This window comes from Falco peregrinus, chromosome 15 (genome assembly GCF_023634155.1).
Source record: "Falco peregrinus isolate bFalPer1 chromosome 15, bFalPer1.pri, whole genome shotgun sequence".
Taxonomy (NCBI): Eukaryota; Metazoa; Chordata; class Aves; order Falconiformes; family Falconidae; genus Falco; species Falco peregrinus.
Genome location: NC_073735.1, coordinates 4,328,733 through 4,347,045, shown reverse-complemented (window position 1 = coordinate 4,347,045; position 18,313 = coordinate 4,328,733). Strand labels below are relative to the sequence as shown.

General features: G+C 42.4%; 1 protein-coding gene across 10 annotated transcripts in view; it reads left to right on the top strand.

Moving 5' to 3' along the window:
* The window catches only part of PRDM10 (PR/SET domain 10), a 47,338-nt gene that overhangs the window by 12,296 nt on the left and 16,729 nt on the right, over positions 1-18,313 (top strand). For 7 of the 10 annotated variants that reach the window (XM_055819239.1, XM_055819244.1, XM_055819238.1 and 4 more), the window contains exons 3-12: positions 469-633; positions 2,252-2,311; positions 5,000-5,119; positions 6,138-6,345; positions 6,728-6,969; positions 8,029-8,232; positions 10,259-10,331; positions 10,984-11,101; positions 12,058-12,187; positions 14,310-14,537. In XM_055819239.1, the coding sequence (XP_055675214.1) occupies positions 469-633; positions 2,252-2,311; positions 5,000-5,119; positions 6,138-6,345; positions 6,728-6,969; positions 8,029-8,232; positions 10,259-10,331; positions 10,984-11,101; positions 12,058-12,187; positions 14,310-14,537 (1,548 nt within the window). The remainder of the gene's footprint in view (positions 1-468; positions 634-2,251; positions 2,312-4,999; positions 5,120-6,137; positions 6,346-6,727; positions 6,970-8,028; positions 8,233-10,258; positions 10,332-10,983; positions 11,102-12,057; positions 12,188-14,309; positions 14,538-18,313) is intronic. The other 3 variants (XM_055819246.1, XM_055819245.1, XM_055819247.1) reach the window with 2 other exon arrangements.

The window sequence follows — 18,313 nt, the reverse complement described above, 5'->3', positions numbered from 1 at the left end:
TAGCCATTCATCAACAGAAAAAATCACCTCCAACTACAGAACTAGCTGAATGAAGTAATCGTCATAAATTCAGAAAGGATTATGAGAATAAAGGGAAACAATATTCCAATAAATTCCATAGATACACCAGTTCAAATCTGAACTTTCTTTTCTAATGAATTTTCAAAGTGTCACGCAAGCACAAAGCGTGTGTAGGTGCCCTTTATAACCAGTTAGGTTTTGAGTTAAAATGTAGAGTAAAACCAGAAATCAGTGGTGGTTTGTGTCCAGGTTTCTATATTGCTAGCATAATTCAATAAGATTTTGAATGTGTATTATACAGCAGGGGTTTTGTTGTTTTCAAAACAACTGGCTAGGTAGTTGGGATGCAAGGTACTCTACTTTTCAAAGCACCTTGCAACCTGTGTGTCTTGTGTTGTTTCCCCACTGGCACATGTTTCCGCTTTGACACAGGCTCTTTTCTTCCAGGTGCACTTTGTTCCTGAGGGGGGGACGGTGGCACAGATCGTGTACAGTGATGAGCAGGACCGTCCCTCGCAGCAGGTGGTCTACACAGCAGATGGCACCTCCTACACCTCCGTGGACACCTCGGAGCACACGCTTGTTTACATCCATCCCGTGGAAGCTACGCAGGCATGTGTGGTTCTGAGCCCACCCTGTTTTGGCGCCTAGAAAACAAAACAATTTTGTCTGAGATGGAAAGCCAGTTACCAGCCAAGTGATATGACTGGAAAATAGCAGGCAGTTGCTCTTAATGCTTTTATCTGCCCATTGCTGAACAGGGACTTCGTGCTGTTCATTTGTCTGATGTGCAAATGTGGTAATTAAAGGATGTCGAGGCTATGAATGATGAAATGCTGATTATTTTACTGAAGGTGGATGAGATTATAATTAACTCAAAGGTGTTTTCCAAAACACGGATAATCTCTCCAGGAATTCTGCCTCTGTTGTATTCAGTAAAGCTAAGAACAATCTATGTGTCTTCTGGAAGAGTCCTTGTTTTGCGTAGTATTGTAACTGATAGTTACAATAACAGTCATGTCTTTTTGCAGAGGATCTTGGTGTATTCGATGTAATTTTGTAGTCTCTCTTCAGAGTTGTTGATTTTATAGACCGAGGTTCTTTTTCATAACTGTCTCAAATAGCTTTTAGTCTCTGACAGCATCTGTTTATGTGGGGTTAATATAGTACACATCTGTACCTCTGTGTGGACAGCTAAAAGAAGAGGAACAGGCATGCTTTGTCGAGAATGTTTTATAACGTCTTTGCTGACAGAACAGATTAGCAATGCTGCAAAGTGCACGTACTTGACACCCGCAGCAATGCTGGCGTAGCCTTGTGTGGCACGGTCTCTCTCTTGTGCAGTTCTTAGCTGTTATGTAAAAACAATTCCTACGTGGTGGCATGTTCTGAGAGGATATCTCCCAGGAAGTTACTGACCAAGTTAACTCCAAAACTCTGAATACTATCATTTTGTCCAAAGAGACATAGTACTAAGACGCTATCATGCAACTGAGATGCAGTTACCAAAGCGCGAATGGAGTTTGTATTATGCCATGCTTTATTTTGTTGGAGCCAGACTGCCACAAGCTCAGATATTTCCAGTTTTGGCAAAATAAGCAAGGCTGACCTCAGCCAGTACTTAGTTTTCATCTGAGTCTTGCTTTTCCTAGGGGGAAGCCCTCCTATCAGGGCTGTTCTTGCAGGCTACTGTAAGAATGTTGGAGTTGGCATGTCTCCTGTGAAATTAAAAAACAACATCCTGGCCATATCAGATTCACATATCTGGCATATCACAGCCAGATATGCCACATAGTTCCTTAAAAGAAAGCATGCAGAAGTCTTTGCAGAAAGATAAAGCTAACGGTTCTCTTCTATTCTGCCCTCAAGTGTTACATGGTTTTCATACAGCTACTGAATTACATCCTGTAGATGCAGATTATAAAGTCAACAATTGACAAAGTAATTTCGGTATTAAAAAAATAATAAATATCCCCTTTTAGATACATGCATGAAAAGTGCCACACAAATATGGTACTATATGTTTATGGAGCACTGCCTAATTTTAGTTTAATTTCTATGCCTGTATGTCCACTTGGGTAAGTTGAACTAATCTGCTGTGACAGTAGGCACATTAGAAGGTAGCAAAGGATCAAATATGGATCGTTTCTTGGTGGCAGAGTAATTTTTGTGTGAGTTGGGAGTAAACAACCCTAAGGCCGGTTTGATAAGCCTTTTTCACTTTGTCTAGACTCTGTTTACAGATCCGTCCCAAGTGGCTTACGTCCAACAGGATGCCACCACCCAGCAGGTAAGAAGGAGACATTATTTTCCTTGGGCCTGAAACTGTAAGGGAACTGTTGCTGAAGGTAAACGGACATTGTTGTGGTGCTAGAGCATAATAGGCCCTCTCAGAGTTTGACAAATGGCAGTCCTCAGTCATGTGCTGTCATCCCAGGGATCAAGGGCAAAAAGCGTACGATAGCATGCCACTATGATCTTGGCTAGCTTGTGCATGAATGGCAAGGCAAGTTAAGAGAGTTTGAGTTAATTCTTTTTAATTCTTGTTCAACAAAAGTATTTATTTACTGCCCCAGGTGAAAAGCCTTCCAACAGTGTCCCTTTTAATAAGTCTGCGAACTGATGTGGCTGACTTGATTTTAACGTGTCGTTCTGGAAAACCTGGGTTTGCAGCTGTCCTCATATAACCTCTGATCCAATTTCCTTTAAGTCCATAAAAGGCTCTCAAGGGATAGAAACTCTGGATCAAATTCTAGGTTTGCTAGAAACTTCACAGGAAATTAATTGTAAGACCTGGAGAAGTTCACTTACTGGCTCCCTTACCTTACCAGGGCACGCCAGGTCTGATGTGCTTGCCGTTGTGAAGTGAGCTAGCAACAGAGTAAAATTTGAGCCTGTGTTTATAAAGCTTTGATGATTTGGGGTTGGGGTTTTTTTTTGTCTGCCATAGATGGGAAGGTCTCGTTAACTTTTACTGGTATCTTTGGGGACTGCATTGTGGTGATTTGGTATAGGTGCTCTCAGATCGAGATCTTTAGTTCAAGTTCTCCACTTGTCAGAGACTTAAACCTGTTACTGCTTGGTGAGTCTTTAATGGCATGTGTGAGTGGATGTGTTAGATTGGAATCATTACTAATGCCATCATTAAAATGCATCTTTATTAACAGTTTTGGGGTTGAATGTGCACTGAAAATACATTTTCTTCTTTCTAAAAGAAGACCTTCTAAACTGTTGAGGTGCAGGCAGGAAACAATAAGACTGGCACAGTATAAGTGTTAACTGATTTCTTCCAGTTCTCCGGAGGTGTTTGGAATTTTTTGCTGCATCAATTTCCTTGCGTTAAGAAGCCAGAAAATCCCATTGGGTTGTCTTAAAGCTCATTTAATAATTAAATCTAATTTCAAGTAGGGGTTACTTATATATGCAATGCAAAGTGACGCTCTTTACAGCACTGTGCGGTTGCTGACCCATGTTGAGTATCGAGGGCATGAGCACTTGTCTGTGTGTCCTCCCTTCCAACACTGATGGCAGCCCCAACAGAGGTGTTTGCTTGTGAATGGTTAGTCCCTCCCTGTGGCAGCTCCTGCCTCTGCAGGTGTTTTTTACATCAGCATTTCATGTGGGACATGCCTGAACTGACAACAAATGTTAAAATAGTAATTAAAGCTCCTCTTGTCTTTCAAAAGAAACTTTAAAAACCTTTCATTTTCTTTTTTAAGATAAAAATAATGCCTGTGTTCCTTGCAGTCTCTGACGTGGAAGTGAAAGGATATGTTTGGAGTGCCATTAGTAGTAGGAAATGCTAATATGAGGTAGAAATAGATGCAAGCTTGTGTGAACCTCCAATTGCTGGCAGACCTGGAGGTGTGCCACTGAATAATGATGCCTTTTCTGTTGCCACTTGGCATCAGAAATGTCAATACCAGACAGTTTGGTTCAGCTGTTGTCTTGGTAGTTTCCTCCTTGCTGTCACATGGTTCCCTGTAGTCTTTTTGCTGTACTTTTAAAGCAGTTTCATAAATTACTTTTATACCTCTTTAAACAAAATAACTAGATTAAGTTCTACGGCTATCTGCTTATATTATGGATTTTCTTGTCTGCTCCTTCACTGTTGGCACAATTTGCTGTTCTCTGTTTTATCTGATATTTTTAAGTACTCTGTAGAGGGGCTGGGGCTTAGCATAAAAGTTTTAGCATAAAAGCTGCTTAACAGTCAGAGGCACAAACTAGAAGCCACATGGTGTCTGCTGTAGAGAAGGATGAAAAATCATGCGGGATAATGGTGCAAATTCCTGTATAGATAAGCAGGAAATGAGACAGGAAAGGTGATTCCTAGGATCTTAATTCTGCTTTGTTTTATTGCTGAATGGATGGGAGCAGTGTGGTAATATGCATTAATTTTCTTGTTACCACACCAAAAAAAGATGAGAAGAACCAGAAATCTATAGTGCGACCAAATAACATAAAGAAAAAATGACTGTTGGATTCCTTTTGTTTGAGTGCTGGATCTTCCAACGAGGTCAATATACCATCTTGTTTTCATAATGGATCTTGGTTTGCTTGAGAAAAAGAAAAATAAGCAAAAAGATGAGACTTCTTTTTCCTTCTTTGTCTTTTCCTTTTAAAAAAGTAAATTTGGACACACAAAAGAAAAAAGACTCCACATCACCAGTTTTAGCAAAAGCTAAAGAGCTCCTCAGATCTGTTTTTAGTGCGGTTTGAACCCAGGCTAGATAGGACCTTAACTTAAAGCCAAGAGCGGGAGCTAGGAAATTCAAAACTGCAAAATACAGACTGATTTTTGAAGCCTTTCCCTTTGTTCCTGGATCTGCAGGATTTTAAAAGAAACAAATATAGAAAAAAAAAAAAATGCTGCAGGTTTTGACCTAGTGTAGGACTGGAACTTTGCATGCAGGGCACTGCCCATATGTGACTGATGGAAATGACGCAGTGCTAAAATGAGTGCCTATAATTTTAGGTAACTGTGCTCTTGCCTGCTGCTGCTCAGAGCATGAATCCCACCAACCTGTCCGTGCTCGGCAACGTTGCCGAATCCCCCCAGCAAATGGCTCTGGAGCAGGGTCCGCAAGCAGATAGAGTAAGTTGCCAGGCACCCTTTTCTCTTAAATGTACGAGTGCACTGATTTCATTGCTCCATTGTCTCAGGTGATGAAACGTGTCTGAGTGATAGAGGAGGCGATGCGAGGAAGCTGCAGCACAGATTTGTACCGTCTTTCATAGTCTCACCATGGAGTGTGTGGTGTTTTATTGTAGGAGAGATTATGTATTTAATACACGGAGAAACCTGTTCTACAGATTGTTCTGTCTTGAGCAGCCACCTTAAAATACTCTTCTCGGCTTTGACAAGCAAAGTTAACGGAAGGTGTAAGACTGACTGTCATGTAGGGCCAACAGCCACCGAGTCTCTTTGCCAGTCTTCTAAGACAGTTTACTGTGTGTCATGTTTCTTGTTCTCCACCTGAGAAACCTGCATGGGTGAAGGAATATTCTGTGCAGTGCACTTATATTTTGTGTATATATATATTTTTTTTGTAGGGAAGGCAAAGGATAAACTTTAAAGTTAGTGGAAGAATACAGTGCCCTCAACTGTCCTCCATGCCCCATAGTTTATATCTAGTCCCCATGTTACCTCGTCCCTTATTGATCTACATGAATGCTTTGGAATTGTATTTGCTTGACTGTAAGATAGGTGAGAAAAGATCACGTGCCAAAGTTCAGGATTCTCTCACTTGTACAAAAGAAGTTAAACCACAGCTTTAAGCTCCAGATAATTTCCACAGAGCCTGGACTGTTTCAGACCTTCTGTGAGGGTCCAGAATTTCTCTGGTATCAGTTTCTTCTCCTGAGAAGTCAGTCTTTGACAGGGTAGAGCGAGACAGTGACAGAGCTGTCCTGAGTGAGGCTGTCAGCAGCAGCGATGTGAAACAGCCCTTGGCAAGCGTTTATCATGTCGTTCCACTTTCCCTCATCCTCCTTTCCGTTCCCAAAGGAAGCACAAAGGGTAGACTAGCAACAGCCTTCATTGTTCGTCTTTTGTAAAAGTGTTTTTCTTCACAAATCGATTTTGATTGTTTGTTTGTGAATTCTCTCCTCAGGCATCATTACCGGTGCATAACCAGGTGTTACCTCCTATGGAGGCAGTGGATGGTTCTGACCCTTTAGCACCTCTGCAGAATCAAATGGGAAGGATGGAAACAAAAGAGGAAGATGAGGAGGATGAAGATGAGGATGAAGATGGGGAAGACACTGACATGGATGAATGGGATCCAGATCCACCTCGACCCTTTGATCCCAATGATTTGTGTAAGCATATGAAGTCATATGTAGTGTACCAGCTGCCCTCCTGTTTTTTCTTTCCCCTCCATCAGCCCTCTAGTAGATACAGCCAAAATCCATTCAGATTTTAGCAGTAATAAGCAAACCCCTTTATACTCGGAAACATAGGCTCATATTTGGCTGCTTTACTTGAAAAGACAAGATTCTGTCTCAGGTGGCGTCTGAGCCGCTTTGTTCTTCGTTTTGCAGGAGGTTGCCCTCACTAACGTTTTAAAATGTAGTTAGACTATTGGAATAAATGTTCCCACAGCTGAGCCAAAGATGTTTAGAGAGAGATAAGGCTGTCTCTTCTGAGCTGGTGCGTGAGCGTCTGCCTGGCAGTTATGTCCTCTCTGACTTTGTGTTGTAGGGTGTGAAGAGTGTAATAATGCACATCCCTCTGTGTGTCCCAAACACGGACCTTTGCATCCAATCCCAAACCGGCCTGTGCTGACCAGGGCGAGAGCCAGCCTCCCCTTGGTGCTCTATATAGACAGGTTTTTGGGAGGTGTGTTCTCCAAAAGGCGTATCCCAAAACGCACGCAGTTTGGACCTGTGGAAGGACCCCTGGTTAGACAAACTGAACTCAAAGACTGCTATATCCATTTGAAGGTAAGGGGGGATATGCGCGAGAGAAGAAGAGGGATCGATTTGTGCTTGAGCTTTGATCTTTTCATGAATGTGTCGGTCTGCGCCCATGTTGCTTCACTAGAGATGTTCTTTTGTTGCTTTCGTCTTTGAATGTGACTCAGAAATACCCAGATTGCTTTGGCTTGAAATCTACGCTGTTATTCAGGGAGACACAATAATTGTGGTGAATATTCTGGCATTACGGTGTTACAGTATATAGGGCACATAACGAGGAATGCTGTGAGTCACTCTCACGTGGGCTGAAGCAGCATCTGGACATAAAAATAGCAGCCCCATCTGAGGATGTTTTGCAGCCGTTATCTTGTGTCATACTGTAACTTAAGTTAAAAATATTTTTCTTTCCCTTTCCCTCCTCTCCCCCATGAGATGTAGGGGAGAGGAGAGATTTTTCTCCCTTTCCTCGTGCCAAGGCATTGGTGTGAGGAGTAATAGATTTGACTTTTATCCGTGTATTTACTGGTTTTGATAGAGGAATTGGTCTTTTATTTGCTGGAGGTTAGCTCCCTTGTGTTAGGAGCGCTGGTCTCCGATGTCAGTGCCTGTCACCACAGGCAGATTCAGCAGCCCAACAGAAGTTCAGCTACAGAGTGCTGCTTCCAGCTTGAGGCAGCGTCATGAGTCAGGAAATGAAAGGAGAAGTGGGTCTGCCACTTAGAAACATCTGACAACTGATGCTCTGTAGCCTACTAAAGCTACAGCTTCTTGTGCCTCATTGATAGCCCCATGCCAAGTACTGTGCCTGACCCTTTTAATGAATGCTTCTTGCTTTTAAAAGCCACGGAAGGGTCCATTGTGTCTCCCTAGTTCAATCTCTACCTGTTTTTTAAGTGCTTTTTTAAGTGCTGCCTCGTTCTGGATCCCTGCTAGCAAAGAGAAAATCAGCTATGCCTTCATTGCTTTCCTAATGTAAAAGCTGCATGGGCACAGTAGTGATTTGTGGGGGTTTTTTATTAGAAACTCAAATTCTTTTGAACCTGCTGCCAGGCAGTTACAGTCACATGTAATTGGATTTTGCTACAGGTTTCCCTTGATAAGGGTGACAGAAAAGACAGAGATTTGCAAGAGGACCTATGGTTTGAACTTTCTAGCGAGGCTCTTTGTAACTGGATGATGTTTGTGCGTCCAGCTCAAAACCATTTGGAGCAGAACCTGGTAGCATATCAGTACGGCCATCACATTTATTACACAACCATTAAAAACGTGGAGCCCAAGCAGGAACTCAAGGTATGGCACTGCTCGTGTTTCGTGACTCACTTTTTTTCTACTGATGAAATCAAATCTTCCGAGTTGCTACCTAATAAGTGCATCTACAAGTGCTGGAAATGATTGCTGTAAAAAGTTTTAGGGCTTTTTTTCTCTGATAAAGCACATGATGGCCTGAATCCAATGTCTCTGAAGTCAGCAAGTAGCTAGTCACTGACTTAGGGACTTCAAATGAGCTTTGGCTCAGGTATATAATGAGGAAGTGTAAAATAAGAGTATGTAAATGATTTGTCTGTCACTGTCGTGCTTTACACTGCATGTATTTTGCTGATGCAATCTAATTTTTATTGCAGCAGTCTTATTCTTTTTAGTTCTGGATGCCCTTTCCAGTTAGTCCTGTGTGTCCCTGACTTGTTTTCTGGTGCCTTAAGTGAATATGGTCTCTCACTTTACCTGGCTTTCCTGGAACTTTTGAAACTTTGCATGTGGAAAATGATAAAGGATATTGTGACTTCCCTGTGAGTTACTTTTTGTTCCCTCTAAAAATGTATTGTTTACTTTGAGCTCAAAACAGCGTGGCTGGCTGAGATGGCCTTTGTTTTCAACATCTTTTGGGGAACAGGGGGAAACCAAAAAACTTTGATGTGAGGAAATGGTTCTTCAAATCTTTTCTTGCGTGTAAATTTCAACAATTTCACAAAGGTTTTAAACACACTTTGCTAAACCAGGGCATAAGCCTGCTTTATACGCTTGTTGCTGATTTTTAAGAGTCGAGCTCTTTTTGGTTTCTCTGAAATCAGTCCTTAATTTAGGCTGAATCGCTAGAAACCTCGTTAATCCATTTTAAGTGTTTCCAAACATCATTTTCTCAACAGTTTTTTTTTAAATCAATTTGAAATCAGACTTTAATTAAATCTGTATAGAGCTGTCTGCAGAAGCACCATTTTTCTTGCTTTATGTGTTAGTAGTGTCTTTTGGGGTAAAATTGGTTTGATAATTGAAAGCAAATTACCTAGGCTCTGCAATGTGTTTTCCTTCCCACATGGGTGTAGGGTATTTGTATAAATTTTGTCCAAAGACTGAACTGGGGGTACCAGTCAGTTAAAAGTTGAGAACTTCTGTAGTGTGCGACAGGTGAGTAGTCTAGGAGCTCCAAGCTTTCTTCTTTGTCCAGCTAGTGAGAATCCCACGAAGTAACACGTGCCTGTGAGTGAGTCTCTGAAGGAATTAGAAATGCTGCTCACCACTGCTATGAAAATGCTGCTCACCACTGCTATGAAAATGGCCCACTGCAATTTTAAACTTGGCCAGATTTTTCATGTTGAAAATCTGTTTGTGCCGCCTTTAAGAAATCCCTTTGAAAATGGAACCTTTTTAATCAAACAGTAAGGTGAAATGAGAAGTGATGCAGGAATTCTCAGCTACATGTGAGCATCTGATTTTAGGCTCTAATAAACTTTGTCTTTCTGCTTCCCATCGTTCTCTCTGCTGAAGGCTTCCTAAATCCCTTGTATAATGAAATTGGGGCCATTGTGCTGCAGCCTGGCAGGTCTTTGTTCTGGAAAGCAGGACTGTATTGCTGGAATCCTTCACAAGCTCAGGAACATTTTAAATGAGTCTCTGCGGATGGTGCTGCCTATTGTCTGTTTAAAGAGCAGGAAGGAAATGGGGAAATCCCCCGAGTTAAAAACTTTTCCATTCCCCTTGGTACAACAAAGCAACAGCACTCCGCTGACATCCATCCTTTACACTCATACGGTTGGGTCTAAAGAGATTAATCTTGCTTCCTTTAGAGCTACTGGTAGCCGTGTGTGAGATGAACATTCATATTAGGAGGTTATATCTTAAAATTAAATGGATATGCTTTCTGAGCAAAGCTCTTTTATTCCGCAGTAGGGGCATATTGATCTCAACAGGTGTTATTGCTGCCTTCACCCTCAATAATAAGAGATAGTGGTTGAGGCAAGCAATAAAAACCATTTTCAAATTATTTCCCTTTAGTTCTGGTTCCATCTACGTGTTCTGTTGTCTTGTATTCCTGCTGCAGGTGTGGTACGCTGCCTCTTATGCAGAGTTTGTGAACCAGAAGATCCATGACATATCTGAGGAGGAAAGGAAGGGTAACTTGGGCTCTTCTGCTCTCTGCTTTTGCGGTGTGCTGGTGGCTGGGTGTTGTACTACTTAGTTTCAAGTATATGGCCTGTGTAGTGCTCCCAAAATTCTGCTAGGTTAAGGAATGTTTAAACCAGATCTAGATTTTATTATTGGGACTTCTACTAACTCTTCTCATGTTAATATTACAATAATTTAAGCTTCTGCCTCAGTTTCTGGGAAGCAATAGGCTGCTGCTGGAAAGAGGTATGTTTCTGAACTTGATGTCTAATGTCGAGTCTGTGTCATAAACCAATGAGCTACTGCTTCAGACTGAGAAATTTCTCTTGACTTCCCCTAACTTACGCCGGAAGGAATCCTGCAGGTGCTCTTCCATACAAGGGTAAATTTCAGGATCTCCCTGAATTTTAAACAGTGTTTATATTCCATGTGACTTGTCCCCAGTGACCTTTTCGTCCTTCTGTGATGAGCTGTAGTCATGCCACAGTGCAGAGGGAATGAAAAGCAAAGCTAAATGAAGCAGTGCTGGGTATTCTGTGGTCTGTCTAACCTTCAGGGGTGAAATGTGGTCTGTGGAGGACAGAAAGGCTTGGGGTGGGGAAGGGGTGTTTAGCTGGTGATGACTGAAATGTGGTCGTTGATGTTTCCTATCGAACATAGTTCTCAGAGAGCAAGAGAAGAACTGGCCGTGTTACGAGTGCAATCGTCGTTTCATGAGCTCAGAGCAACTCCAGCAGCACCTCAACTCCCACGATGAGAAGCTGGACTTCTTCAGCAGGTACCGAAAGCTTTAGCTTTGCCTGTGTGTCACTGGTGTTTCCCCAGACTTGCAGAGAGGAGGGTCTTTGCCCTGCAGATCTTACTGACCACTTTGGGTACCTGTGAGAGAATGGGTCAGCGCTAGGAAGTAAGAATATGACAGGAGGAAGCTGACAGGTGTAAGAGACTTTGTGAAAGAAGTAGCTTGAGGGAAATAAATACCCCGTTGAAACTGGTGAGGTTGCTTTGGCTTGCTTTTAGTTTTTTGCCGATGACTTGAAGTGCAATATTTCAGTACCACAGTTTTGAAATACTGACTTGTCTCAGATGTATGCAGATACAGAGCTTGGAGCACAAGAGTTCTAGTGGTTTGGTTTCTCGTTGGGCTGGCAAGATAGTTTATCCTGACCTGTTAAAAGCTGAATCTACAAACATCCATCAGAGAGCAGAAGACATTGGTGCCACCTTTCTCCTCTAACTTAGCAAGTGGCTGTGTTTTGGTTTGGGGTTTTTTTGACACGAGAAATTCTTTCCTCCAGCTTACTGCCTGGCATCAATGGCTAAGTGCGTTTTTAGAGAGGGATGTTATGGCTTCAGGTTTTAAATTGGTTCCCTTGTGCAGTTGTTCGATCTAGCTGAAAACATTTTCCAGCACACCGTACACTGGGGTGTTGGAAGTAGGAGAGTTGCCATGGCAGAGGACTTGCTAGAAGCCAGTAGTCCTCAGTCCCACAATTACAGAATTAGATTTTAATGTTTTCTGGTCTTCGATTTCTGGTAGAGCACAACATAAATACCAGCCAGTATGCTATTTTTTTGCGCTCAGAATTTCTTCAGGTTTTATTATTTACTGCAGGTCATTGTTACTGAGTTGAATAGGTGAATAGTGATGCTAAGAAAGAACACGTAACATCAGTGGAGATTCCAAAGCCATCTTTTTTTTGTCTCTAACCTGGAGCAATATGTATTCTGCAGAGCCAGAGGCCGAGGTCGTGGGCGAGGAAAGAGAAGGTTTGGACCAGGCAGACGCCCGGGGCGCCCTCCCAAATTCATGCGTATGGAAGTAACCAGTGAAAATGGGGAGAAGTGTGAAGAAGGGACACAGGTATATTTTTGCAGATGGAGAGGATGAAAAAAAACATCACGTGCGATATAAACTCTTGACTAAAAGAATTTGGGGCATTGGTGCAGATCAAGTGTGTGCTTTGGACTTACACCCAAGTAATTATTGGTTAATTACTGGGGACAATTCTCGGCTGGGGGAGCACAGTACTCTCCTTTTATAAAAACTGTAAAATCACTTGCATTTCTACAGCAACTTTCATCCCAAAGCACTTAGCAGGGAGATAGGTTATTGCGGCAGTTAAGCAGCATCACAAAAGTAATTTAGACAGTAAAACTGTAATGGGAATTTAGGTTCGTATTTGTCCTTTCTGGAGCGTGAGGTCAGAGCCTGCTCTTATAACTGTTGCTGGTGGAATTAAATCAGTTTGCGCTATGATTCTTTATGATATTTTAATATTAACAAAAGGGCCTCCTGTAGGCATACTTACTGCAGAATGTTGTTTTGCTTGTATTCTACTATGATGCGCTTAAGTAGAATGCTAAATTCCCTCTGATGCTGACGACACATAGGTTACCACCAAGTCCTTTTAGGAAAGGTGTCAGAAGGGATCAGTGGCTCTATTTTATGGCTTAGCTGAAAGCTGATATCTGGAGTGGTAATTTTCGTCTGGCATCTCACTGGGTCGTGGTTCAGACTGAGAGGAGGAATGTATATGTTGCCTATGAATGCTTGTTTTCTGGGCCTGTGGGATTGCCCTAAATGTGACGTTAAGTGCAGACAGTTGCGAGATCGCCCTCTTTGCAAGCTGATGTGATATGAGCCAGCTCCATTTAGACGAGTAAGCATAACACTGTCTCTCTGGAGTTAAGAGTTTGGGAACAGGGCTTACTGGGCGCAGTCCTGTGCTAATGTGGCTAAATGGCCTCTGGACTGGAGGTGGTGCCCATCTTGCCAGCTTGGACCGAGGCCCAGGGCTGGTTCGCGTGCATCCATACAGTTGAGCAGGGCTGTGGTTCTGTCCCGAGCCTTTGGAGGTCTGCCCGCCTCGCTAATGACTAGGCATGAGTTCATCTGCCTGAGAACATGAGACTTGGGATGCTGTGAGCACTGTTTAACGTCAGCAAGCATGGAAACTTGCCACCTAGGCCGGGACTGGACATTTGGCTGGTATATTGCTCTACTAAGTGTCTCTCTCTGGTGAGCATTCAGTGTTTATAACAGCTGCGCTCCTTCTGGCACCTCCCTGGTTTTCTTCTCCCACACCTGCTTTTGTGCTTTGACAGTACCAGCCTTGAGCTGATATACTTTTGGTGCTCTGTTTCCTAGCTTGTGCTTTTAAGTTTCATGAGTTGCATTAAGTGATGTCAAGTAAAGATCTGTGGGTTTGTGGTTTTTTTGCTTGTAGTAAGAGAGGTTTCCATCCCAGAGGAGTTATTGGAACTTATATGGAAAGAATGTAGATGTTTGGCATGTGCTTCCTGCTCCCAGCACCCTCCCTTTTTCTTTTATGCTAATGCAAAAAAGGAGGAAAACAGCTCTCTGTGATAAATATAAGTGATGTATGCAGCTGGGTAGATGAGAGTATGCAGAGCTTGGAAGCTGGGTAGCAAAATGCACAGTGCACGGCATAATCATCTCGTTTGTCACTCTCCAGTTCAGCACTCCAGCTAGTTTGTCGGAGAGGGGGAGACACTGCATAACAATACATGATAATGTTTCAAAGTGACAACAGTTTCAATGAGACAGAAATTCTCTGCTTTCCCTGGTCTGTGCTAGTCTATTTGGTTGTACTATTTCTCACAGGTCAGCCTACATCATCTTTGGTTAAAGCAGTAACAGTCATGAGTGCAGAAGAACTTGCTTGGCTGTTCCCATCAGGGTCGTTTTGATTGTCTTGTGTCTGATCAGACAATAATAATGGCCAGGAGAGTTCCCTACCTGCAGCACTTCCTCCCTGGCAGTCTGAATGTTGTTGCTGTAGGTGCAGGTGATCTGCTTAGAGCATCAACAGAATGCAGTAGGAAAGCGTTAGTGTAGACACGTCTTGTTTATATAGCTTGTGATTAAAAAATGTAGAAATCTTGTTGTCTGCTGAGTATTATCAAAGCATTTTTCAGTGGGTGGGGGGAATAATCACTGGTTGTATGATTTGCGATTTCAGGACTTGCTGCATTTTTCCAGCAAGGGGCAGTTTGATGAGGCCGGACAAACCGCACTGAATGGGTTGGAGCAGCAGGAACAGACTCCAGTGCCATCAGAGACGCAGTCGGCACTGGAGCAGCAGTCAGAAAACCACCCGCTACAAATCCAGCCGCAGCACGATGAGAGCACGGTGCCTACGCAGAGCACCATGACAGCAGATGACATGAGGCGAGCAAAGCGTATCAGGGTAAGCAAAGAGGACAGCGGATCATGTCTTCTCTCACCCTCTCCATTTGCTGTAATCGAGAGAATGCCGGACCTGCCTGCCAGGACCAGCTGGTCTCTTTCTCTCGCCGTCGTATCCATTTCCAAATCCTGTGTAAAGTGTCTCATTCCTAGCAATTTTCTTTGCAGTGAGAGGAAGACAAATCTTATGTAAAGAACTAGTATCTCATGAGATGCTAGTGAGAACTGGTCACCAACTGGAGCTGTTTCAGTTCCAGCACAGTAATTCTTTAATAGAAACACAGTCCAACCAAGCTGGCAAGCAGGAGTGCTTCAAACAGCCGGCTGAATCATGGTACTGTGGCACAGACTAATGACTTGTTCACAGCACCATCTGTGTCTCCCAGAACTCTTTTCTTGCAAATAGTTGCCAAAGAGGAACCACGACCTCTGTTTAGATCCACTATGATGATGATGATGATATTTAGTGATAAAGTCCTTTCTTGGGGTAGAAAAACCTGCCTTTGTGAGATTAAAACCTGTGCTAAGAGCTTTGTGTACCAACAGCAAACACTTTGAGCCTGAGCTTTGTGTCAATTGGGTGAGCTGTTTTTTTCTCTACTGTGTGTGGGAGGGAAATGATTCAAGCAAATAATCCTTCAAGCCGTGTAACTGTGAGATTGGTTTGTTTAGCTTAAAATCTTTTTCTCTTTCTTCCATGTGTAAAATTTTGATTACAGAAAGGAACAGCTGCAATTGGGGTAAGACTTCATTTATAGGGGATGAGAAAGGATTAGGAAAGAGTTGAGTAACTGTTCCGTATAGGAAGGCGTTGAGCCAAATTTTGCTCACAGTTTATAGCAATATATATGCGAGACCAGTGTTACCTCATAAATGCAGTGGCATATCTTGAAGGAAGAGTTTGGCTCAGGCACATTAAGGCTGCAGAATTAACCATATAAAATGCTTGTGCCCTCTGAATGACGAGTTTCTACCAGTAATTTGATTTTTCATATGTTAAAATCTAGGAGGATTTTTACTGAATGTATTGAAGGATGGGTAAGAAAGTGCAAAGGCAGATGCTGAGTTTTTGTAGTGGAGAACACAGGTGTTCACTGCTTACAGTATGCCGCAACTTCCTTGGTGGAAAGTTGAGGCCTGGGTACGACGGGAAGAGAAAATGTTGCCTGTTTCCCTGAACTTTTGAAGGCAAGATGCCATCTCAGGGTTATCTTAAACAGTAAATGTGGGAAGAAGGGGACAGAAATTCTGAAGTTACTTTTTGTCATGTGATTTTGCCTCTGTTCCCTGAAAAGTCATTACAAATGGATGACAACTAAGAGGACTGCAGTAGTGATTTAGTCCTTGGTGATGTGTTTGTACCTTCAAGTCTCCCTAACTTCCCATACATCTGGCAGCTCGCATTCAGGCAGAGTCCTGGAGATGTTTCCAGATGGAGCACTGGCAGAATGGCAGATGGATGGTTGTGTAGCACCTTTCCGTATTGCATCAGACTGTGAGCAATGAGAACTTGAGATAAGAGTTAAACTAGCAAGCATTATTTTTTAAGCACTGAAAAATCACGGCAAGCTCTATAGCACCCTGTGAGTGCTCATTCAACTCAACTATTCACACTTTTTTATAATGACATGCACTTAATATCGTAAGCAGGCAAGCATTTGGTTTTAAGATGCATAAGTACATCATTCACTTCCAAAGAACAGGTAGAAAGTCTTGACTCCTGATTGTGATCTGGAGACCTGTGTAGCTCTAGTTCTTCCTTATTACTCATATAGGGTTTGATTTTCAACAACAGCAATTCTTTGCAAATTGCTTCAACTTTTCTGAGGTCTAAAGCAGTGATGCTCTGAGTGCTTTCACTCTGTCTGGAAGCACTGATCTCGGGTGCCCCAGGGTTCAAGTCCTGATAGGATCAGTTCATTTTTCAGCCTCTGCTTCAGAGCCTGTGGGGTTTTCTTTGGAGATCAGACCTTAAATAGGGCAGTTATGTCCCCAGAGTTGAAAAGTGACACTCACCCTTCAAGATTCTCGTGTAACAAACTAGAGGAATGTTGTGGTCCACAGCCAAAATGAATATTTGTTTTTAAGTCGGTTCTGGGCAGTGTCCAGAGTGTTGATGCGCTGATCCCAGAAACTGGCAGGGATAGGAGTATGATTTGGAAAGCACAGTCACTTCCTTCGTGCTGAAAGAAATGCAGCTGGTTGTATAACAAAGAGTACAAACAGTAAGATGAGGTTAAAAAAAATCCCTACTCCTGAACTTTTTAACTCTTCTAATCCTTGCCCTGTTGTCATCCTGCCCTAATTATTCCCTTCTGCTAAAAGCATTTCGTTCTCACTGTGGCTCTGCAGTATGCATTACATCATTATTAATCAACTCTAAGAAAACATGAAAGGTCACAAAACACCTTCAACATTATCTGTGGTTTTTATCTTTGCCCTTTAACTCCCCTTGGGCAGTTATTAACTACAGGGTAAACCTTGAAGATCTGCTTAGTGTTTCCTGAGGCAAAAATCTCAGGAGTTTTGCCTAAGTAAAGAGTAAACTCTTAGCTGGAAGAGCTGGCCCTCGTAGTGATCGGCAGAAGCGTGACTATTGCAGAAGTCAAGGCTTCTGTTTTAAAGTCCATTGCATAACCTAAGTATTTTTCTTTCCCTCAATGCTGCCTGCTCAGCTGGAGCTGCAGGTAGGTTTGGTTTGCTTTTTTTGTTTCGTTGGGTTTTTGCTGTATCTAATCAAATGGTACGTACGTACGACATTGCCTTCCATGTTGTTTTGTCCAACTTCTGTTTAGTGTTTCCTGATTGAGCCTGCATCGTAACTTGTCACATTTGTTCTTCTTCAAGCGACCGATGCCCAGAACTAAGTGTTATATGATAACAGTTTGCATTCTTCTAGTTCTTTTCATACTGACTGCAAATTTAAGGTGAATATTATAGGAGTAAACTGTACTGCTATAGTTTAAATACTATAATATCCATCTTAAAATTTTGGAGGATTTGTTTGCGCAATTCTTTGCACTGTGTCAATGTTATCAGTTAATGAGACAACACTTAGTTCTCTTTTTCTGTGTTTATGGTTGATATCTAACCCAAGAGCCATAAAACATTTCACCCTTCTGCAGCCTTTGAGATAGCAATGGAGCTGTGTTGATTTACATGGTGTAGAGGTCTGGCCTGCTATCTTACCAGTCAGGTCACTGGTAAGGCACCCATGATCCGATAGCAAAGTACAGGAATAGTGGAATTAAGAACTTGAAGTGCATCTCGTCAACTCTTTGGTTTATTAGCATATCCCTGTAGGTAAAGGGAAAATTATGTATTTCTGACTCGAAGAAACACATTAATCTTTACAGAGCACACATCTATCTTTCCAGCTCACGGTGTGACTTACAGCAGATCTGTGTATTTCCCATTGTCTCCGCTTGTAAAATGGAGAATGGAGATGATGATAATTCATGGGAGGGCTCCTTTGGGGCTCCTGTATTAAACTGTTAGCATTTTTTAAAGAGCAAAACGGTTGCTCTCACGTTCCCTTTCTTGGAAGGAAAGTATAGGTTTCCCTCTGCAGTTCAGACAGTGAAAAAGATCGTTCAGGTTTGCTAACTTAATCTCTAGTGCAGCATTTTGCAGTATTCCCAAGCTGTTCCCTCATTCTAGCAGAAGAGCTCCTAACTTCATTTTCTCAGTGTCAGCTGTTGGCACACACTTAAGGGACACAGCAAATGTCAGCCCAGACATTCCCACAAGAAAAGGAGAGAGGAAACCAGGGAAATA